The sequence below is a fragment of the Lycorma delicatula genome, chromosome 3 (assembly GCF_047948215.1).
Source record: "Lycorma delicatula isolate Av1 chromosome 3, ASM4794821v1, whole genome shotgun sequence".
Classification (NCBI taxonomy): Eukaryota; Metazoa; Arthropoda; class Insecta; order Hemiptera; family Fulgoridae; genus Lycorma; species Lycorma delicatula.
In genome coordinates this window covers 118809519-118835497 of record NC_134457.1, presented here as the reverse complement: position 1 = coordinate 118835497, position 25979 = coordinate 118809519, and the positions used below count along the sequence as shown (strand labels likewise).

Sequence of the window (25979 nt, the reverse complement as noted above, 5' to 3'; positions counted from 1 at the left end):
CAAATGTATACATTGTGTTGTCACTAAAATGAGTGAAATGTGTTGTACTACTAAAAAGTTACATTTTGTTATTAAGAAAAAGTTCTCAATTAACTAGTGATTACAGAATATAATAATAATAATTTTTGTTACACTAATAATTATTTTATTTACTATAATAAATTAAGGTAGCTTTATCAATAATTTATTTTCTTAAATTCAACAGTAAAATAATTATTTTTCATATAATAGTTATATTGTTAATTAAAATTATGTTTTTTAAAATTTATTTTTTTCCTGTTTAGTTGAATCAACTATTAAAAAAAAATCTATATTTGTAAATCTAAATGTAAATGGCAAATGATAACCTTTTATAAAAAAATAGTTTAAAATAAATATATATTAAGAAAATCATGATATTTTACACTTTTTGAATTTGATTAAAGGTTTTTAAATAAATTTCTGTTTACGTTAACTTCATTCTTTTTTTTAACCATCTGTCTAAATAATAAACAGACAGTTATAATTTTTGTTATAAAACTTATGACAGCTAAATTTTTTTAAAGCACCACTATTACAAAAATAATTATCAAAATAACCTGAAATTCATGAGGTAAAGATAAATGCCTGTATTTTAACATACTGCATGTCTCAAGAATGGTCAGTGTAGGTCTGTACAAGACTACACATCATTTACAAGTCACACATATCATCCTCATCTCACTGAGCTCCTATGTGCTTATGATTCACTAGTTCAACAGATTTTAACGTACACATTAGGAAATAGTAAAAATATTTTAACATATATATTTAGAACATATTTAAGACTTGTTATTACTATTATTATTATTTTTCTAATAATTTCCAAAAAAAAAAAACAAATTTGCATATTCTTCAAAAAAATAGGATGGTAACTGCTGATTTATGTGTTTTTCTTTAAACATGAATGGTGAATTTCTTTTTATTTAAAGAAGTTCTCAACAATGTAATGAGAAATGAAACAAGTCTTGGCTTCATCTGTCAGCCAAACTGTATCTAATGGTAAAGTATTGTCATACTCCCAGGTGGCCCTTCATAAATTTCTGTCAATGTGCATAATACTGTTTGCATATTTTAACATCTTTTTTAAGTATATGTTTGTTAAAATGTTTGTGTATTCATTTCTATGTCATAATAAAATAGCAATGTTTCATTGCTGGTAGTAATATAATTCAAGTAATCTACCTATATCTGCAAGAAGATATTTCATAATTATGAATTTTTTTCATTTAATCTCAAACAATTTTATGGCTTTTGATACATTCACAGCATTAAAGAACATTTAAAATTTGTTTATTGTAGCTAAATTTTTAGGTAACATTTTAAAGTACATAATGATATATATATATATATATATATATATATATATTTCAAAATTTATTATATTTTAGCAAATGCTTTCTTTTCTTTTTCAATTTCTTAAAATTTTATGTCAATGAATTTTTAAATATATAAAAAAATATTTTAGATGTAATCGTACAAACCACTGCAGCACAAAATAAACAACATAGAACTGCTAAATGTGTGACAAATAACTCTCTAAGTTTCTGCTAGGCTGTGCAACTAGTAAGAATAATGCTGCTGAGTTGAATTGGTGTGCTATTTACATATTTTAGGAATTTTCCAAACACACTAATACATATACAAGATTTATATTTATTTTATATTTGCATAATACATTATATATTACATAATTATATTATAATGATGTTTAATGATAATAATAATAATTATGCCAACACTATACAATCAATAAAATAATTATTCATAGAAACTATTAGAACAGTGCTTATAAGAAGCAGTGTTGATTTTTAGCTAAATTAGTAAATATATTATATTGATAAATAATCTAAAAATTACCTACATCACATCAAATATGTATTTGTATTAATGTCAATAATAAAACAATACTGCTTCTATGTATGAATATAATAATTATGCACTAAAACTAAATTTATTATTTATATATCTACAAATTTATTTTATTTGTTTTTTTATACAAAAAAAGAAAATTCATTCAAATATAGAAACTTAAAATAAATTCAGATGTGTTAAAAGAAATGGTGCACATTATAAAAAAATTAAAATTACAAAATAAAATCAAAAATATTTAATATTTTAATTAATATTCTTTAAATTACTTAAAGTTATTTACTATAGGCAAAATAAAAAAAAAATAACAGAATGATTACTACATAAATATGTAAACATTGCTGATTACAACAAAATTAGTTACAAATTACAAACACTCAATGATTTTTTTAAATACTCTTGAAATCACTGAAAGGAAATCACAAATTAAACTATATAACTGTCTCAAATAATATACAATAATTATTATATTGGTAGGAGTGCAATATTCTAATGTGATGAGTAAACTTGAAATTTCTATGAATAACATAAATTTAAAAAAGTAATTATTAATGTGTTAAAATATCAATATTCTGTTTATTCACACAACACTGTAACACTAAATCAGTTTTCATCAAGTATTCTAAAGAATGTTAATTTTATCAATATTAATTTTCATCAAGACTTAATCTAAAATACACATCCAATAAAATAATTAATAATACATGACTAAAATATACTTTTATGAAACACTAATGACAGATAATAATCACTTTTAAAATAGAATAAACAATCAAAAAACATTATTTGTTAATAATTACATGTAATATTTTATATAGAAAAACCACAATTCATATCACAATGCATTTTTTTGTTAACGAGATGTAATCAGAGAAATTTGACAAATTGTTTGTTAATTTTTTTTGCAGCTTAGTGTTTTGTGGTCTAGCTGTCAAGGTCTAGTCTAAAATGTTATTCTTTGTAAATTATTGATTATGTGTGTACTTATTTCAATGAGATCTGTTTGTATATTGAGAGGGAAGAAATGAATATTGACTGAGGACTGGCTTATGAACTGGGGGTTGATATTGATCTGCTACTGACTTTTCAATAACCTAAATTAAACCACTGTTCATTAAACACCAATTTACCAATATTGCAGTAGTTGTAAACTATATGAAGTAATTAAATTTTAATTGCTGTCGTCTGAGATGAAGTTGAAATATTTTGGTGTGCTATAACTTTTACTAGTACTCTGCAAGATTCTGAGTTTGAATCCCAGTCAGGCTTAGCACTAAAAGTTTCATATATTTTATTCTCTACATGAATCTTGAGCTTCTTGCAGTGAAATTATTATTAAAATATTAGTAATAATAAATAAGGAAATAAAAATATTATATAAACATATATTTTAAAAATATTGTACCACAAAATGCCGTAAATAAAAATACTATTTTCAATATTTTTTAAAAATAAATTATATTTTTCATTAAATAATATTAATGATTTTATTTAAAAATTAATATTTTATTTTTTAATGTGCCCCATTTAAATACATGTTATATTTTTAAAAAAAGTCTCATATAAATTAACTATACTAATTATATTTACATTACACAAAAAGGTACATACATTTACACGTGTTCATTCAAAATGAAAACTTATTAAAAAAGATAAGAAAATATTTATTAGTGTGAAAACAATACTGACATACATCCACACACATTTTTTCAAAAACTCAAGAAAGAAAGACGGAAAGGAATAGAGATGGATTGAGTGTGTGTGGGGAAGACAGAAATAGGAAAAGGGTGAACACAGAAGGAATGAAATGAAACATTATAGTTGTCTGTAATACCTTTCTCATTTATATTGAATTATGCCTCCAATGTTCTGAACCATAGATTACATATAGAGTTCATTTAAATTTTACAAATGTAATGTGTTTTTATTAGTTCATTTTAGTCTTATAAATGTCAAAGCAGGTATACGTGAGTATAGATTTTATTTACTGTACACAAACAATGTAAAACAGAAAAAATTCTTTTAACTAGAGAAAAGGATTGGAAAAATCTCATATTATATAAAGATTACAGCTACCACTTACACAAAGTTAAAACCAGTGTAATAAATAAAAAACTATACAAAAAATGTTTAAAAAATTTCCATGCTCAAAATAAAAAATAAAAGATGGTGAGCATTTTTTTAAAGATCATTATCTTATGTTTCAGCAAATTTTTACTAGAACTTATATTATTTTTAGAGTGAAAATCAGAAGAAATGTTTTTGTATGTTGTTAGGATGCAACATTGTTTTCCTGGGAATAAATTTTCAAAATTTAATGAAAAAGTTGAAATAGTTTTTTTAAGCAAAATCAATTTTTTAAGAATGTGCTTTTGGTCAGACAAAAAATTTCTTGGCAGAATCCATAAAATTAGTACATTTATAAGGATGGTCTCATTTCTCTGCAAATTACTGAAATAACAATTTGAATGAAATAAACTAATTAATGGTTTAGTATTCAGAGACACTGTAACTCATAGATAGAAACAGACAAACCATCAACTCTGTTTTAGTAAATATAACAGAGATGAAAATTCCCAAAATTCATGAATAAAGGATTTAGAAATCAAATTTAAGTGTACTTACCATAATTTCTTGTATGACAGCTGAATAAAATATGTCCTGTTAGAATTTAAATTTCCAAAACTTTTATGTCTGTTGCTCTAATGTGTAGATTACATTATGTATAAAGTTAAATTTATATAAAGAATTCTTAAAAATATTGACATGAAGGTAAAAATCCAATTTATTATTGAACAAAAATAAGCACATTGATATAGGTATGAAAAATAATTGTTATGCTTAGCTTTGAATTTTCTATTTGAATAAAAAAATTATTCTTACACATCTTCTGTTTTCACCCACAGCAAAGACCTAATATTTAAGTAATGAAAATTAAAAAGATAAGCAACTGTGCCCACATGCCCCAAGTGCACGTGCATGTGCGTGCACACATGCACACATACACACATACACACACACACACACACACACACACACAAAAGTATTTAACAGATAATTCCACCATTTTCACACACACATATACATATGATCATGATATTTAGTCAGCTTCGGCTGTCCCATGGAAGCAATAATAATAGCACAGAAACCTTTGTGCGTATTTTATTTCTTTTCAGCTGACTAAAATGTCTTGGTCAGTGTATTTTATATACATTTCAAATTAACATAGTCTCCTTTTATAGATAATAAACTGTTAAGTTACTTTTAATAACTTTATTAATAAGTGAATAAAAGTGCCTTAAGGGTATTTTATGTTTTAAAATTATTAAAAATAAAAACAAATTAAAGCAGAATGAATAGTGCACTAAAAAAAATCACCATCTTTTTTCTAATTTAAACATAATAAATGACTTTCAATTATTTCATTATGTTACCAGGTTTACTGGTTTATACAGTGGCAATTGTAATAAAACTGTAAGGCTCAGTCTACAATATAGAGTTATAAAATTAATAAAATAATAATGGACAAGTCATGCGTGGACTTTTATATATATTAATTACTTTAATTACTATCTTAATGTGTGTAACTAAATTTAAATTTCTCTTGATAAAAATTAATATAAATGTTGTATTTGACTGACTGCTAAAAAATAAAAAACTGACTGACATAAATAAAATAATATCAAACAAAAAATTATAATACATGAAATATTACACCAAAATCACAGTTCAGTAAGGAGTAATTTAAAATCATTAAACATTAAGAGTGAATAAAAATTCTAAGCCTTATTATGACAGGCTTGACAACAAGAATTTCTGTAGTATTTGTATTTGCATAATCGTGCTTGGACAACCAAATGGCAGTTGTGGAATTTATCAGTGCAGTTCGGATCATCTGAAATAAATTAAAAATATTGTAATTAAATAAAATTTAGTATTTATACACTTATATATTTTATTCATACTATTTTTCTGAATTGTAAAATGATAATTAGTACAGAAATACATCCTAGTTGTCTATATCAATCATTTAGAGAATAATGTGATCTCTTATTCCTAGCTGAAATCATGTACAGATGATAAAAGGTTACTGCACACTGGAATAGGTTACTACAACTAAAATCTTCAATAATTCACGTCTGCTATTAATGAATCTTTTTTCTTTGCTAGATTTCACATTATATTGAAGTCATTTAATATGTGACTAATTAGATTTGTAAAAGCATCTAGATCAAAAAATATATACTATGATAGGAGTTCTAAATGATGCGTCAATGAAGCAGATAGCTGATTAACAGTACAGAAAACAAACTGATGGAATTGACTTACAGCAGTAAGAGAAACATGTACTTCTGATTGTTTCAGAGTTGTTCATAAAGGTATGCAACATCCCACAAAATACAATTAGAATGAATTATAAAAAGTTATGGTAATATATTCCATAATTGTGAATTAAGTTATGTAATTATGAAAAATGTGATATTGTAATACATGTTTTTCATCCCACTCTGTGTGTATGCTAAGTCAGAAAGTGGTTGGAATATCTAAGACTTCTGGGATGCTACTAAAGATCTATTTTAATTAGTTAATACTTAAAAATGCATATTTCACCATCAATTCAGCCAACTGCAGTTTGAATGTTAGTACAGGGCTGAAAAATAATAGGCAACATTTATTACAAATCTGTGAAAAGGCAATTTAATGGATTTTGTGTTAATATCTTACTTAGTAGCTTTTATTTATTGTAAAAAAATTTCACCACATTGACTGAAGAAGAGAAGATATTGAATTACAATAATAAAATGCACTCTAAATTTTCTAAGTAGAAGCAAATAAGTGTGCAGCAGAGTAAACGGACGTACATGAACAGCAATAGAACTCATATGAAGTGTTACTTACTGCTAGCTGTGTGATCAGCAGGACCTTGATCACCAGGATGATTACTGTCACTTGCTGGCAATATCTCTTGCCCTGGCCCTCCAGGTAGTTTGTCATCTACATAATAAACACACAAAAACTGATAAATTACTGTTTTTATTATTATTAAAAAATATTTTTCTAAATACTAATAAAATAAATGTTTTTATTTAAAAACTTACTTTTCTAGTGAATTTTTTATCCATTGTAATTTATTTTAATGGTCATATCCATCACATTATTATTATGTTTTTTTTTAGTTTTAGGGATATCGACTACTGTGGTCATTAGTTCTTTACACAACAAGAAAAAAAGGAAAACATTTTTCCCTTACTATTGAAAATTACAAGCGACTTGGTCAAAAGACTAGTCTTGTCAAATATCATCCTGTCAGAAACTTGTCAAGGATATTAAGACCTTGAATGAAAACAGAAGATGACAAGGGTGTAAAGAGTCCTTGCCAGTTAAAAAACATAAAAATTTCAAATGAAATGTTGTATTTATCAATCAAGTATAAGTCATACAATTATTAAAAGCTCATCCTTTCAAAAAAATCTTCTTTCTCTAGTAACATTACTTTGAGTTTCTCAATTCCTTTGATATTTCAACTTTTACCATCAGCATATTTTTTCCAGTCTCTTCGGCAATTTAGCTTCTCTTTCCTTCACCTTTTGATTGGTGAAAGGCTCATTTCTCAGTTGTGTCATAACTTTGATTTGGAGACATCTTGTTTCTTTTGCATTGGTTTAGGACTACTTTCTCTAGATGGTTGACTCTTCAATTTTTCATTAACGATACGTTTGACCATACTTGCCAGAACTGGTGCCAGTTGCAAGGCTACATCTTCTGATTTAAAGGAAGGTGCAGCAACCTGTGCACAGGACGCAATTCTTGATGTTTGCTGAGTACAGTTTTTCTACCCTCATAGTAGCTGACTTTTTGTACTGTCTTGATCTCTTGAACAGCTACTTCTTGGTTATATACTGGGCAATTCTGTGATCTCCCTGAATGGTGGCGACGATGAATGATACAGACAGCGGGATCCGCCCCACACACACAGATCTACTTCATCATATATCTTGCTACTTTGTGTCTGAATCTTGGACAAACAGAACACAGCAATGGAATCGGGATAAACGAACAAACATCCAATCTATTGGAATTCAGCCTTTACTTTCTCTGGACACTTCGGTTTTTGAACATTAATTCATGCAAAGCAGAGGGTATAACATCTCCATTGCAACAGGTGTTTAATTGCCTACATGCTACTACTATTTGGTTATGAAGTTCCTCAACGATTTCCTCCTCGGTGCAGTTTAGTAAATCTCTACACACAACCACTCCTTTTAAGGTGTTTAACATTCCAAGTGGTGAGACATCGATGTTCATGACTCCCATCTTGTCGCTTTCAGAAATCATAACAATTATGAATCATTGACTGTTTCAACAAGCAGTCCAACAGTAGTTTTTCTTGTCTCCTTTACAGACCCTCCTGCAACTTCTGCGATGCCTCGTGTATCCCAAAAGAACTAATCTTTGGAAATCTTGTTTCTTTTGATCTACTAATTATTTCAGAATTGATCCAGTACTCTTTGGCTGAAACTTGTTTTGATCCTTGTTTTCCTGAACTCTGCATTCTTTCTATCGCTGAACTCACACTTACTTACTACTCTTCGCTTGTAAAGACAGAGACTCTCCAAGATGAAGGTTTTTATGTTGACTGTCTGCCGTGGACATTGCGGAATTTGAATTTTCCACAGCTTATAATCTAGTGCCAATATGTCATAAGGTTCAGGCAGCGAGATGGTTGGGCTTGCCCTGGATCATTGATCCTACCTGAGTTCCCCACCAGTCATCTGCTTCACGCAAAGTTAACCCAGGCCAGGGTCAGATACTTCCTGACCCACAATGCCTACATCCTAGGGCTCGCATGAGGCACCCTTACCCACACACAGGACAATACCTTCAAGGGCCTAAGTAACTGATTCACATTGAGCAGCATACGATATTTGTGGTGGTATTTCAGCAGAGCTAAGCTCACAGCAGTCCATCCTCAACCCAGCTCCACAACCAAGAAGGGCGATGAGCACTTCCTATGTGCAATTTGCTCAGCACTGGCAAAATAGATCATGGTCATTTCTCCTGCCCTTGCTGCAAACAGCAAAATCGAGAAGCACAACACAACTACTTCGGACAGAAAGAGACTGCCAATCTTGTACTCCATAGGGGTTTTGCCCAACCAATGGTTGTGCTCAGAACCATTGATCCATTGGCCGACACAAGTGAAGGCACTGAAATACCATATCATTGCCCTCCTCAGACATGTGCATAGATGTTATTGCATGAACGTGAGGTTGGAAATTATCTGGGGTATTATTATTATTATTTTAACCGCAGCCCCATCTAAACATAAACCATCCATGAGTGGAACCATAGACACCCGTGGAAAGTAAGAAGGATAAATAGAAGGTGTAGAGCTCTGAAGATAAAGAGGCTGTAAAGGAGCAATAAACCTACCAGAGGCAGCACCCACAAGAGAAAAAACAGGAAAAAGAAGAAGAATTGTAAAGAAGCGATCTTCATAAAAAAAAGGGGAGAACTTATGTTGAAATCCTCAATCAAATCCAGAAGGGGTGAAATTGGAGAACACTGAGACAGAAGTAGTGGCAATAAGAAAGACTAGAGCGGGAGATGTTCTGCCCAGGAGTGCCACTAGAGACGAACGGATCTTCAGTGCTGCCCTGAAGTTTGTACTTGGAGGTGCTGTAGTCCGTGCAATCTGGAATCGCAGAAGGCTCTTGAGATCCGAGATATGGACTGCATGAAGAAAAGGGGGAAGTGGAAGCAGCACTAAGAAGAGATTTTGGTGATATAGGAAACTACAGGGTTAGCGTAACCAATGCTGTCAGGGAGCAGAGGATAGCAGTAGTAGTGATTGGCAAGAAGGCTGCTGCCAGATCATTCAGTCAATCCAAGATAAGGATTGGGTGGCTGGGTGTACTGCCAGATTAGGCCTAGGGAATAGGGCCTTGGTATTTCAGGTGCCATGAGTATGAGTATTTGGCTTGTGGATGTAAGGGAGGGATTCCTAAATTCCCTCAGCCACCCTCTCAAGAACCAAATACTTCATTTACTCATCAAAAATCGTCCATTTGGTCTGATTTTTCCCAATCTTCCTTTTAATCTAAGCTTGACCCAATTTCGTTGAGCTGACAGATAACATCCAATTGTCTAAGCTTATACCTTCCACATACATATGATACATGGAAGGTATCATCAATCACCCACACTGCAGATATAAGCACGAGTCAAACAGGCCGAATCGAGCCAGTCTGTCCCTAAAGGCACTATGCTCTTAAAGAAACTGAATTACTTATTTATCTGGATATATCCAAGAGGCACTGCGCAAGAATCTAACATCTGGGAAAAGACCATGCATATAATGCCCATATACCGTCTCATTCCCCTATACCTGATATCCATTTTGTTCAATCTCTTCTAATTTCTCAGAAGTCAACACACCAGACTTCTTAGCAACCCACATACTGCTGCTGTTGCTCAGCCGCAAGAATGTTTATTGGTTTAACCCCAGCAATTACCAGAAACTACCACTCAGTTTTGAGGTGGGTTCTGGTAATTACTGGGCAATTGCTCTAGACATGTACAATGCATGTCTGCAGGTTGGAGCCTTCAGCACCAGGGGAAATTGTTCTGTAGCTTCCTATCACTCTGTTAACGACAAGGCACTAGGCCCTCAGTAATATTTCCCAGTAACCTTTAAATTTCATCCTACCTGCCCACACAGGTGCAACATAAAGCATAATTGTCTCACACACATCCTTATATATAATACTCATTTAATTTTAGGCCCCATCCTTCCTGACCCCATAGGGAAAGACCTTGTGACGATTACCAATTTGGATTCACCACATGTCAAATACTAAAGAAGGCACTACAGGGCTTCTTTGTGACAAATTGTAAGTGCTCCTTGAATCGAAACACCACTCGGAACACAGGAGTGTTAGATCTTCTGCAAAGCCTTGGAGCAGGCGAAGAGAAGGTTTCATTAGGATGTTCAACGTTCTACAGGCCAACCTCTACATGAGTTGGCTAGCTGATGACCTGCTACTGCAGGCCATCTGCTGCACAGCCAGGGACAGGAAGGCCGACTTGGTGCTGCACAGTGAGCAGTACTAGGAGTGTAACGATTCCCATGGTTCCGGGACTCACTCGGGACTGCTGCAATTTGGATGCTGTATCGCATGAGCCCAAGTTTGGAGGCACGGTGCAGGCATGCCTCATTTGTTTGACTCTGCTGTGGTGGGGTGACAATCTTTAGTAGTTATCTCACTCTGAATGATCTGATGGCGGACTTCTGCCAAAAGGTTGATGAACTGGAAGATGTTGTCCTTGCACCCAGTGGTGGGGAGGTGGTAGCTAGTGACTTACACTCCAGGGTGGTGTAGTGGGGTATGGTGTATATCGACTCCAGAGGAAAATATGTCCTGAACATCGCAGCACGTACTGGACTCATGGTCTTCAATATAGAAAATATGACGACGTTCTGCCATCCAGGATATTTGGAGGCAATTCCTGATATTTCCTCGCCTTCAAAGAGGTGTTCATGCTTGTTTAGGACTGGAGAGTCCTTAAGGGCTACACCAACCACCAATATATCTTGTTTAGGGTCCTAGAAAGTGCATGAGAAGCAGCTCTGTCAGGCCATTAACATGAGCAAGGCATGCTGCTGCGAAGAACTGACAGACCATGGACCCAGATCCTTGGGGGCTGGGTTACAAGATTGTGATCCAGGGATTGGGGATCTCGCAGTCACCAGGTCCACTAAAGCGGAGCACGTCATTTTTCCCAGCCCACTCTGGAACTTTGGTGAGTTGGGTGATTTCCAGCTTTTCTTAATGGAAGAACTGGAGAAAATCCTACAGCTGCTGAAGTTCACAAAAACCCCTGCTTCTGATTGCATACTGGGCGAAGTCTTCAATCTGGTGGGGCGCTCCAAGCCTTGTCTGCTTCTAGACATGTACAACGCATGTCTGTGGTTGAAGCCTTTAGCGCCAGATGGAAGACTGCGTGTTTTGTGCTGATCCCCATGGGCAAAGGAAACCGGAGTCGCTGTCCTCCTATCACTCACTGTTTATGCTTCACACAGCTGGAAAAGTATTGGAAAAGCTCTTAAGTGAGAGACTAGTTGTGGCAATAAATCAGGTACGTGGCCTGCCATCCAACCAGTACGGTTTCCTGCAGGGTTGGTTGACCCTAGATGCAATAAAAGAGATTGTTGAGGCAGTGCGGCGAGCAGAAGACCACAATAATTTTTTGTGCCGTGTAGTTCTTCTTGTTACACTGGATGTGAAAAATGCGTTCTACTCTGCACAGTGGAGTGATATGTGTTGGGCCCTGGAGCATTCATTCCATGTGCCTTGGTACCTCCTCAGAATGGTGGATGCATAACTGTGGAACCGTTGTCTCAACTACGAGACTGAGGCAGACTGGCTAGAGCCATGATCAAGTCAGGGGCTGCACAGGGGTCGATCCTCGGCCTTGATCTTTGGAACTTTGTCTGTGATGACTGACTGAGGTTGGAGATACTGGAAGAGTGGTCTTGGTTGAGTACGCTGATGACGCTGCGCTATTTGTTGCAGACCACGACATGGAGTGCGCCCAACTGAGGTTCAGCGAATGATGCACAGAGTCAGCGCCTGGGTGGATGATCATAGGTTGCCTGTAACCCTCAGCAAGATGGAGATCGTGGTTCTAATGACGATGCACATTGTCACCCTCCTCATCTTGCTAGTCGGGAATGAAGTTGTTGTGACCAAACTGGCCATGAAGTACCTTCGTATGATGATTGACCAGAAACTGAGCTTTGCTGAGCAGCTAAAGAGAACCACTGACAAAGCCACGAGAGCCATAACCGCTCTCAGCTGGCTCATGGCTAATGTTGGCAGACTGAAGGTCAGCAGACGGTGACTATTGATGTCCACAGTGCATTCCTATTATATGAGGTGGAAATGTGGGTTCAGAACTTAAGATTTGAGAGAAACTAGAAGTGGTTCGCACAGGTACAACGCACTGTTGCCTTACGAGTCGCTTCTGTGTATCGGACGGTTTCCGAGCCTGTCGTTCTGGTGGTTGTCAGCATTATACTCAATGCTCTTTTGGCAAGGGAATGCCAAGCTGTCTACAGGAGGCGATGGGCAGGCAAAGACCTGGAGGCCATCACCGGGGAGGCACGGACTAGTGCGTTCCTCGCCTGGCAAGAGACCTGGGACTGTGAGACCGGAGGATGATGGATCGCAAGAGACCACAACTCTTTCTGGTCAGACTGTGGACAAAGCAGCGGCATGGAGAAGTGGAGGTCTACATGATCCAGTTTTTAGCAGGTCACGAGTTATTCTGCATTTATATCCATGCCATAGGGAAAGCGCTGTCCTCCCGATTGCCCCTATTGCCTCAGTATATGGGACGTTGCTGAGCACAATTTTTTCAAATGTGCTTGGTGACTGGGAGATCTAGAGACACCAGAGGTGGATCTCAGCACTGAGCCCCCACAACATAGTTGCAATGATGCTCAGTGATCTGAGCAACCGGGAGAGTCTGGTCTGATTTGTCAGGGGCATTCTCAGAGCCAAGAACGACGAATTAGTTAGTTCTGAGTCAGATGAAAGCAAGGTAGCAGCCAGAAGTAGTGAGTAAAATGGTTTCGGTTAAGTTTTGGTAGAAAGAGTGGTGGTTTTAGCTGGAAGTCTACTGATGATGGTTTGATAAGACCACCGGTGAGAACCCAGCACTCTGTGCATAAATGCGTTTTCACCTCCCTCCTCCCCAAAAATATTATTATGATAATTAATTATTATGGTAATTAATCATCTGATGAATTAATTCATCAGATTCTAAAAATGAATTAGAAACAAAAAAAAACCATATATCTCCCTTGAGAGAAAGTTTTCTTGTAAAGTCTTAATTTAAATGATTTTCAATATCAGGAACTTCAACTACAGGATTAACGACTGAAGAATTTTTCCTGAAGCTCATTAGCCACTAGTTTGATTCTTTAGGTAGGAAGCAGTCCTCAAACAGTTCCAAAGGTTTAGTTGCACTGTGATTTACAAGAACCCACAGTTAGATAGATATAAATGTAAACTAAAAAATTACAAGACATCATGTTGTAATCTAATTACTTACTTGTTAGTTGCAACATTAACATTATACCATTCCAAGGAAAAAGGAATGAAAGATAAATAAGAACTGGTGAAGGAAGGGTATGGAAGGACTGGAGAGTGAAAGAAGCAATGCATTAATTCTTATAGAGACTCTCTCTATTCACATATGATAGTTTACCATGTTGCCCAGGACTTACTACTTTACATGTAAACAGTATATGAAAGCTTTATGTTAAGCATTATATATATATATATACATATTTTATTTTTTTAAAAATAAAACTGAATTCAGTATTTGTTAACAATAATATTTTTATTTATTAGGAGTTTTATAGAAGCAGCTAAAATTTTACACTTCTACTCAAACTTTTCATACTCCCTAACTCAGTTCTAGGTCATCAAGGGATGGTTAAAAATCATAATTACTCACTAACTTGACAATAATTTTGTTCTCTTAAAATTATCATCCGTCATTTTAAAAATGTATACTAGAATTAAAAAAAAAAAAAACCATTTGAATTTTTTCTGTCTGGTAACTATATATGGTCAAATACACAGAACAGAAAATTATAAGTCTAAGCCATGTCACTGCCAGTTTCCATAATTAATCCTTTTCTTTTAAATTACAAATAAGGCAGATGATTTAAGATATGAAGTAAATTAATTAATATTTTAATATTAAATAAAGAGCTGATGACATTTACTTGCACAATAATTAAAAATTCAATATTAAGATGTTTCATTAATTATTTAACATTGTACCACACATTATATCTCTCTTTTTTGATATTATATAAAGTGGATGAATTTGAAATAATATTGTATGGTTTCATATGTCTACTTACGTTCTGTTACGTTTATTTTGCAATTACAAACTTATGTAAATTTTTGTGTTCTGTAAATTATAAATTATGAATTAATCCATTAAAAGTGAAAAAATTGTTTGTGTTATGATTTCCTCTATTATCTTAGAATTCAGAAATTTAAAATCATTCTAAGATTTTTGCAACCTTTCTGCTCTTCCTGAATTTTGGTGTCAAACTTAAAACGATGGACTGTGAAAAATACTTTTTTCAAGTTTTTCACACATTTTTGTTCATTTTTGTTCTAAACAACTGTGTTTAATTTGTTCAGTAAGCATGCCATAATATATATTACATTTCTGCATAAAACCTGAAATAACTGGTGAACAAAATCTTTGTAAGTATCCAATAATACAATCTGCTAATTAACATATAACTCTTTGAGCTGCTAATATCATCTTACATAAGATGTCTGGAGTTTTAGACAAAAACAAGGAATTGAATCTAACATATAGTATAAAAAGAAAAAAATTAAATAATATTTAAAAAAAAAAATTGTTTGTATTTATGAGTAGTTATAAAACATTACCTAGATTTTGTGGACAAGTGTGAGAATTGCAAGAACGTCTTATGGCTGGCTTTTTTTGTTCGCTACATTCTGTAGAGTAAAGTTCATGCTCGTCTAGACATCTGACCTCTCTTTTTTGTACTCCAGTTCCACAAGATTTTGAACACTTAGAGAAATCAGATAATCAGAATCAAATGATGTTACACAGAGTCATTTTTACAAATGATAATATCGTATAAAGCTACATTATATACATAATTGTACTACACTGAATTAAATTAAACATGTATACAATAATATAAATGAATAGTTTCTCTCACTCCGTCTATTATTAACAATATATATTAACAGAATAACAAATTATTACAAAGAATAGAAGCAGAAGGGTATTTAATGAAAGTAGTAAAAAAAAGAAACAAACAAAAATTTTCATGTTCTGAAGAGAACTTATACTCAAAGAAGGATGGTTTAAGAAAAGGAAGGAGATGGATTATTCACAAATTGAATGATATAATGGTTGGATGAAATTACAAGCTTGTGTAAGATGAAGAAGAATATGTAAGATTCTCTGTCTGGTAGAGAAAGGTAGAAAACCAGGTACATGTGTTAAAACACTTGCATAAAAGAAAAATAAGAAAATTTAATCAGTGATGAATAGTAGCAGATAAACTGTTTTACAAGAATGTAAATTTTTAGTAATTGTTTAATTTTTTTCAAAAGTTCTCTTACTGCGTAATTATTAAATAATTAAACATATTTTGACAGGATTTTTTATTGTATAAAAAATGTTCAATTTTTGTAGATGATTTCAGTTATTAATTTGGTCAAAATTAACTATATGAAGTGTAAAAAAATTATTTTAGAATAAACTAAAAGAAAAATAATTAATTATTAAAATATTGGCTGTTAAACGTTATATTTTTATTTATATGTTAATCAGTGTCACTCATAATTTTTTTCTACAGTTCTTAAATGAATAAATTCATTGTTTATCATGTTTGAATAGTACAAGGGTAGGATTTCCCTATTTCTTTCTAATACTACATTGGATCTGTGACTCTTGTACCAAATAAATTCTGAGCCATGAGTAGGGTGTCACATTCTTTATTGTTCTGGCAAGTAAAGCTAATGAAATCATTGAAAATTGAATGTATATTGTCTGTTACAGAGATAGATTTCTGGAAAACCTCTTGTAATTATACTTCATAATGAGATACCAGAAAGTAGAATTTCTTAGCTTTATTGGCTGAATCAAATGAAGTGAGTAGATCTATCGGCATGTAAGTTAGCACAAAAAACTACTAGCATTCAGTAAACATTTGGCATGGTACTAGGCCGACTGAAAACATTGTCAGTTTAAACAGATGATATTTATAACCAAAAATACATATGATACTATTTAATTAAAACTAGTTTAGTATCCCACCAATTAATATTATTATTTTAGAGTACTTTAAATAATTATTTTTTCTACTCACTTTAATGCTGTAGCTCGCAAATTCTGAAGTTGCTGTTATCGGTAGAGTCTAAAGAGCTCGTGTCTGATTCTGAATTCACATTTATTACAAAACTGTCGATTTGCACATCATATAAATGTTCATTTTCAATGTATTTCTTTTCAATGTTGACAATATTTTTGCAGATATTGCTCTACTCAGCTTCAGACACTTTATGAAATTCCTCTTCAGCTGTCCGACATGTTAAAAGTTGTATTTCTTTTAGCTACTTGCCCTTTCACTTGACTTCAAATTGTTTCAACAGCATTTAGTGATAAGATTGCAACTGTAGAACTGTGTGACCATAATTTTTGAAAATGTCATCTATTAGAAATTTCTTTTGATTTTCTTTGTGTAATTTTATAATATCATAATTCAGTCTTTGTCATAGCATGAGAACAGTTAATTCGTTGTTTGGCTAACCATTTTATCATATTGTTTTTTAAGCGTTAGTATTTAGCTGCTTTTGTAGCAGAACGTTGTGATGTAATGCATTATCTAACACAATGACCGACCAAGGTGGCTATTTGGGAATACACTTCTCCTGTAACCATTTCATGTACTTTTTGAAATCCATCAATTTGTGATAATCTCCTTTCTTATTTGACTCATACATAAGTAAAGTATAGTTAATGAGTTCTTTACTTCAGCCGGAATGAATAATTATTAATAGTGAGCCCTTGGATACTGGTTTTTTCAGTCCCTTATGAAGATTTGTTGTGTCTACCCATGATTTTGGTGTCATGACTGCTGTGAATGTAGATTTCATCTATGTATACAATTAGTCTTCCTTCTTCGCGAAACAGGGAAATTTGTTGTAGAAATTTCAATCTTTGCATTTTAATGTCATGCCATTCTCAGTATTTTCCGGTTTAAATTTATCAGTATTGATAAATTTATTTTTTTATTATTGATTTATCAGTATGTAGTATTTTCCATCTAAATCCCATTTTACTCCCTTTGAAATTAATTTCACTTTTGTGAGCTTTTCGCATATTTTTCTTCACAGAATGAATGCATGTTTCGGTTATATAAAATTTATTTATTAAACGCCTCAAAGCATCCATGTCAAACGAATCTAAATTGCATCCAGTACTGTGGCGATTTACAGGTTTTTTCGGCGAAATAAACATGAATGGCTTCTCAGTTTCATTTGATTTTCCTTCTGCTATAATTCTTCGGACGATTTGTTTTGATACTTTTATCGCTTCAACAACCGTATTCAGCACTTCAGTTTTTCTCACTATTCCAGTACTGGCATTGTTTTTTAAAAAGAAATTGTAAACATTGAATACAATTTTCCTCATCTGACTATGAACTACTGTACATTTTCCTCCTAACTTGGGGATTTTAAAAGAAAATTACTTTATTGAAATATTAAAAATTTAAATGACTGAATTCATGACAAAGACATAAATGAAAACAACACAATAATAAAAATAAATCACTAAAAGCTATTCACTTCATTAAGCAAAATATACATCACAGTAAATATTTCTATAATAACTACTTCTGGAACACAAGTGATGTGTGACATATGATTCTTCACAGTGCAATGATTAGAGTAGATTAAATATAAGTAAATGAAATTCTTAGAATTGCGTGTTGTGTTTACAACAATTCATAAATGGCACATTAGTCATGTATGATTCATGAATGATTCTATTATTATTAGTTGCTATGTAGCAGGAAGTAGGCCTAGATCACAACATCAATGTATATTGTAGAATAAAACTCAACAATTGCGTATGCTACAGCAAGTTTATGAAACCTGTTTCTTTAAACATTACCATACCATAAAAGACATTTAAAATGGCATTCTTTTTAGTTTGTTTGTAACAGAGGCCAATGCAAGCAAAATGCTAGTACATAGGCTTTCAGTCCCTGCGCCAACATATGTGCTGATACATTTAAGAGGCTGTGCTAAATAGCTTAATAATTTAAAAATTACCCTTCTACTATGTTAAAGAGTCATAAGTAATAAATAAATTCATTTCTCTTATTATTTAATCACATTAATTATTTTCATAAACTTATATTTCTGATCACTTTGTAATATTATTATATTTTATAAGAATAAAAATTTCAAGCTCTTCAGTAAATAATAATCTACACTTATTTTTACTATTTATTGAGTATCCCTTATCAAAATGAATGAGAATGATTAAATTATTATATAAACTTTTAACCAACTTCTAAAAAAGAAAGCAGTTTTCAATTTGACCAATGTACATATATTTTTTCTTTTTTCAGTTTATTTTATGTTCAAGCTAAAATACTTTTTATCAAATACACTGATTTCTAAGATTGTTTTTAGTTTATTGGTCCATTACTTTGTGTAGTCAATTAGAAATTCATTCCAGATTCTTTAAGTAGAAGAATTTTGAAATAAAAATGATTAGTCATCATTGACTATTTGAAGAATTTTTTTCACTTGCTTGTTGCTATTGTTTTGCAAAGAATTGTTATAATTTAATAAGACATAGCATGAAGTCACTTTTGTATTCAAAACCGTATTCTTCCAGTTATTTATAAGAAAACTGAATGAAAATTTGTGTTAATGTAACTTAAATGTAAATGTAGATAAAATACTAACATTAACAAGATTGATGTTGTAGGCTAAGATTTGAAAATCTCTTTTTAAAAGGGGAAAGCAGGAGTAGTTCATATATCTATATTCCAAACAGCCTCAAGAAAACACTTTTTTAAGAATATAAAAACTTTCAATGCCATTCTAAAAATTAGTTCCAAAAAGATCTTATAAAAGCTAATTATGTAGCACTTTCCACACTGGAATTACTGGTAGCACCATAATAATTCTATAGTAGAAAGTGATGCACATCTCCAAAAAAAAAATCAGGAAGTTTAATTTTCATATAGGATTGAAAGAATCGTAAATAATTTCTTAAAAAGAGTTTTTTGTTTATAATTAAATAAATAATTCCAAACAGCAAAATAAATACCTGTTATTTTGCTTGTATATAACAAATACTCATACATTCAATAAATTTCCTAAACATTGTATTGTTCTTGCTTGATTTATTATTAAAGAAACTGTGACAATACTACAAAATACATATGGAGCAATTGAATAATATTAAAAAAAAAATACTGCTTCCATTGTAATTGTAATGGTAACTAGCCTGTTCACTCAAGATTTGTGTGAACATAATGGTATCAGGTTTAAGTTTAGGTTCTAGGGGAATATGATTTCATATAAACTGTGTGTGCATATATATATATTTTAATATTCAAATAAGTCATTAACATATTGATCACTGATGAAATGTAATATTACATGAAATATAAACCACCAAAACATAGTAATTAGATAAGTTGAACTTAGCATATTAATTTCCAATAATTAGTATTCTAATAAAATGACAAATAATTAAAAGAATATATTTTAATGTAACAGATGTAGAATTTAATACCAACCAAATATTTGGGATATGTGAAAAGTAGTTATAGGAAATTTATAAGTTTAACTTATCTAATTATTGCGCTTTGGTGGTTTATATTTCATATGATATTTTATATATATATATATATATATATATATATATATATATATATATTCTCAGTAGTGAAACCCTCTATTACATGAAAAATTTGGTAGAAACAATATTTTGATTAATCCAAAATTTTATATATGAAATTGGTTGTGTTTGATTCATCTTCCTACGCAATAGTTCCAATGCAACAAATATAAAATAAATTATTTAAAAAAATATTTATTTTTTGAGATGCAGAAAAATACAAATTTTTCTTAAAAGTGAAGACAAAATAAGTATGCACTTGTTTGAGATATTTGTTTTAAATATAATGAAGTCTTTAAAATGAGGTACTTACAATGCCCCAGTCTGCTGTATACCACTGAGGTACACATTGCTGTAGCTGACATTCCTGCTCTAAAGCAGGTCGTTCGTTAATTCGGCAGTTATCATCTAGAACTATTTGTTGATGGCCTCCAATAACTTCTATACATACTACATTTCTTGTTTGACGTCCTAGTCCACATGTAGCTGAACACTAAAAAATAATAAAAAAAATTTATATAAAATTTTTTACATACACTATTTTTTACCTTCATGATTATGAGGGTATTATGATGCACATTTTTTTTGCAAAATCTAAACTTTTCTGAGACTGAAAGTAAGACGTTTGTGTCACTGAGTTATGCATCATTGTGCATGAATAGGGTTTTATAAAATGAGTAAAGAGTTGCATTTCAATATGCAAGTGTTCATAGAAAAATCAGACAAGTTAACATTTCCTTGATCTCTAAGATAAGGTATTAAATAGTTAAATTAAGTGGTCATTTCAAATTAAGTATGCATAAAGAAAAACTACAATTTTTGTTTTACTTTGTTGAGCTTATGTAGGTGTCATCACTTGAAAAATTTATGTTATTTTAACTGAAAAAAAAAAATCATTATACATTTACGAATTTATGTTTTATTACTGAACACCAGGAAAAACATCATACAAGCATAAAAGATCACTGCAGATATTAATAAAAAGGTAAGATACAATTGCATGCATGAAATAAAAAAAATTGATATTCTTGAATACGACATGGTAAAATAGTTTAATTAATCACAAAATCTATAGGAAAAAAAATTACAAATTATAAAATTTGTACTCCAGTTGAACCAACCAGTTAATCACAATAGGCCTTTTCAGATACTTTTTAACATGTTATTAAACAGAAAAAATAACTAATTTAAATATAAACTAAAAATGAAATGAACTTAATAATATAAAGATTAGAAAACAATTACATATAAAATATATTAAAAAAACTATAGAGTAAAATATTTGCAAAATACAAACAATTTTAGTAATGGTATAAAAAAAAGAAAAAACAACAAAGTGAAAAGGAGAAAATGTGCTCTTTACATTGTATTAACTTCTCTAAAACAAATAAAGTAGCAAAAAAGAAAAATTTGTTCACTACATATGAGTATAAAAATAACTACACTGTTAGCAGTATTAAAATTTAGAACAAACCAATTGAGCAACTTAATGACATTGATGTATATAAAATATCCAGTTTGTGGGTTGTTTTATACAAGGTAAACAAAATTTTTCATTTCAAATAACATAAATGTATTTTTGAAATCCAAAATTTGTAGCTGCTATATTGTTTCACATTACTTTAATAAAAATTATAATTTTGTTACAGACAAGTATGAAATCATTAAAAGAGTATCAAGAATGAAACACTATGAAAATTTTATATATTACTATATTATCAAAAAGAAAACTAAACAGAAAAATGGTAGGTTAATGATAATAATTTATCTAGGTATATCATTTAATTATTTAGTACTTTGGTGGTAGGGGTTCAATTAATTAGTGGTACAGAAAGAAAAAAATAAGCTTGAATAACATGATTATAACTTTTAACAATTTGCTTAATTTGAATAATATTCTATTTTTCAGCATTTTCTAATTTTTAAATTTTGATTAAAAAAAGTAATATCCGTAGTGAGTACTAAAGGCACTAAACACTGCATTAAAAAACTTAAATGTAAGTAATACATTTTTAATTAATTTTATATATTTACAATATTTTTAATATGTATTTTTAAAACCACCACAATATGCAGTCTACATCTACATCTTTAGTTAAACTAATAAAATAAACACGTATGAAGTTTATAAAAATTCTTTGGTTGGTGGTGCAGTTTAGGACTGTTAAAGCATTTTTAAAACATGTTTTGTCTACTATTTTGAACTTTATTGAATGGTTTTCTAAAAATGAATAAAATATATTGAAGATAATTGAAGAACCAGGAGTCACTACCATAACAGCAAATCAGTATTGTAGAAAATGTAAAACAAAAGAATTCTGTTTCATTATTCATAAGGTTTTATTACATCTGAATTACTAAATCATATTATTTTATGATAATATTGTGCATAACATTACTTTCTATAGAGCTAACAAATGGCAAAAATGTTTTGTATTTAGCCTTTCTTATTTTTTCAGCCTACCGGGCTGGTCTAGTGGTTAATTCGCCGTCACAAATCAGTTTAACAGCTGATTTTTGAAGTTGAAAGTTTTGAGGTTTAAATCCTAGTAAAAGTTTGTTGCTTTTATACATATTAAAACACTAGACAATGTATACTGATGAACTTTGATGGTTGGGGTTCAGTTAATCACACATCTCAGAAATGTCGGCCTGAGTCTGTACAAGACTACAGTTCATTTACATATCATAAGTATCATCTTCATCTCATTGAACTTGTACTATGGGAGGTTGCTTGTTGTTCACCAGTTGTTACAGATTGTAACATACACGTTAGGAAAATAATAAATAATTTAGTCTTTCTATAAAAAATAGTTAAAAAAGAGTTTGAAAGTTTTATTTTAAAGCTTAACCTCCCAAAATAGGGTAATGTAAACAATTTTGTGCTTTATGAAAATTTTGAATCTAATTGCTTATATGTCCATATGTCGTCATATATTTTAAAATTATGTCAATGTAAATGTTCTGTCAATATGGTAGTCTCAACTGTTATGCTAAAAGGGAAGGGGATCAGTTTGGCCAACCTAATTTACAGTTACTATTTAATACAGGTTGTTTTCGTTGACATAATTTAAAAATATATGACAACCAACTGTTATAATTATGCAAATATCACAAATTTCATACAATTAACATGTGAAGTTTTAATTATTGTTACAAATATGACGAATAATATGAGGATGGAAATTAATTCCAAAAGTGCTTGAACGTGTCAAATTCATTTGTCGGGTAAGTGGTTTTTATATATTAACTATAATTATATAGTTACACCAACAAGCCATGCTTAACAAAATTATCACAACAAATTCAAACATTACATAATTATTGACACACTAAACTTGACAAAAATAACAATTAAAAAACATAACACAAATCAAGTATACTATCTGATCACATCATAAATTTGTTTCTGAACTACTTTAAGGCAAGTGGCACTGCAACGTCACTGAGAAAGAGTTTGGATCATATTCACAAAAAGATCTTATGGAATTATATTTTCAATAAGAAAGTGACTAGTTATTTTTATTAATTTAAAAGTGTAAATATCGTTTTATCATGATAATCTATAAATATAATTAAAAATTAAAAACAGCTTACAGCATTATATCTAATAAAAATAAAAATAGTAAAATTAAATAACCTGTGACCAGGAACCAGTAAACCATTTAGCCCCACACTGTTTGTCACTTGAACAAGCTCTACTGTCTTCAGGTTTTACACTTAAGTCACACTGTCCCTCTCCACCAGAACAATGCACTTTTCGTGTCTGAACTCCAGTTCCACACCCTTCAGAGCACTAAGAAAAAGAAAGATTATTGTTTAACATTAAAACTATTCATTAAAAAAAAAAAAAATTAAATAAGAATAATATGCACATGTTCTATGATAAATAATTATGTAAAAGTTAAATTACGATGTACTGAACTGCTAGCAATTTTAGCTGTCTTGTGATGTTATATTTATTATTAAATAGTTATACTTAATTATTATTATTAACATCATTGTTATCATTATTGTTATTATTACAGTTTAAACAAAGTTTTCCTACAAAATTAAGAGCTTATTCAATTTTCATAACAAAATCAATATTTTCTAAAAGAAACTAATATTAAAGAAATTAATATTAAGTCTTAAGATGATAGTATGAATTTGCAATTGTGTAACACAGAGCTATAAAATCATTTTTTTTAATGTATTAATTACTAAGATCACTAGCCAAATGGTGTCACCAATAAGTATATTGTTATCCAGCCAAATGGTTAATCCAACTAGCATTTTATAACTTATGTGAATAATATGACTTTATCAATTGACACTTCATTTTCTGTCTTTATAATCTTTTATTTTTAAGATGTTATTCTAAAATGTTTCAGGTGTTCCAGTAACATCAGATTGTGAGGGATGTCTTTTTTGCGTAACAATTTTTTTGTGATAAAATTTTTAATAAAAAGAAAAATTGTATAAATCTTTTTTTTTACAGATTTATAAACCAGATGAAGACAACAACCTTAAGCAAATCGCAGAAGAATTGGCCCCAATAAAACTCCATAAAAAGCATCTCAATGGTGAAACAGTGAATATGATGAAACAGCAGAGAAGAAACATCAGTATGGCTATTACATCAATCCCAAAAATCAGAAACATCCTTCCAAAATCTAGTGAAACAAAGAAAAGAAACCACCCAAACCCTAAGGAAAATAAAAAGACACTACCATAGAGACACACTGAAATTAATAGTAGATGAATTCAACAAAATGCAGTCGAGAGACTACAACAAAATCTTCAAAAAACAACTACGAAGATATGAACCCCAACCCTACTAATGAAGAATGAAAACCATAATCTGTCCCATAACAATAAAGCAGTGTGGAAATCCTAGCTAAATATTTCAACACTAAATAATTTCAAGCTAAATTACGAAAAACCAACAGAACTTCTAAATTTCAACACCAGTACCTCAATAACAACAGCACTGGAAAAACCAACCCTCCCACAGTAAATGAAATCTACCAAGCACTGAGACAGATAAAGAATTACAAACCGCAGAAGAGGATCAGGCCTTTGTAGATATCTGGAAACATGCAGGAAAACCAGCAAAAATTACCCTTCATCTTCAGCTTGTCAACATCCGGGTCAAAGAAAAACTACCAGAACAGTGGACGGACAGTCCTCATCTACCCACTACACAAAAAAGTGTACAAAACAGACCCTTAGAACTACTGGGGAATCTCACTCCTAGACTCAAGATATAGAATATATTCTTTCAAGAATCATCCTCAACAGGATCAGTTTATAACTCGAGAAAGAAGTAGGAAAATTCCAGGGAGGTTTCAGATCCTGGAGGAGAGGTCTAAACCAGATCATAAATCTCAAGCTAATAATGGATTACAGCAGAAAACGAAGCATATTTGTAGACTTCAAGAAATGGTATGATTGCATTCACAGAGAATCCCTACTAAAAATTCTAAGACATCTTGGACTATATCCCAAATTAATATACATGATAAAACTGACCTTCACAAACACTAAGTCAAAAGTGAAATTCAGAGGTGAACTTCTGGAACCATTTGAGATCAAAACAGGAC

At 31.1% G+C, this 25979-nt stretch overlaps 1 protein-coding gene across 3 annotated transcripts in view; it reads right to left on the bottom strand.

Moving 5' to 3' along the window:
- Window positions 1-340: 340 nt before the first annotated feature.
- The window catches only part of loh (thrombospondin type 1 domain containing lonely heart), a 1319035-nt gene continuing 1293396 nt past the window's right edge, over window positions 341-25979 (bottom strand). For all 3 annotated transcript variants that reach the window (XM_075360455.1, XM_075360456.1, XM_075360457.1), the window contains 5 exons: window positions 24035-24190; window positions 20708-20887; window positions 15381-15525; window positions 6790-6885; window positions 341-5785 (listed from right to left, as the gene is read on the bottom strand). In XM_075360455.1, coding sequence (XP_075216570.1) covers window positions 5670-5785; window positions 6790-6885; window positions 15381-15525; window positions 20708-20887; window positions 24035-24190 — 693 coding nt within the window. In that variant the 3' untranslated portion in view covers window positions 341-5669. The remainder of the gene's footprint in view (window positions 5786-6789; window positions 6886-15380; window positions 15526-20707; window positions 20888-24034; window positions 24191-25979) is intronic.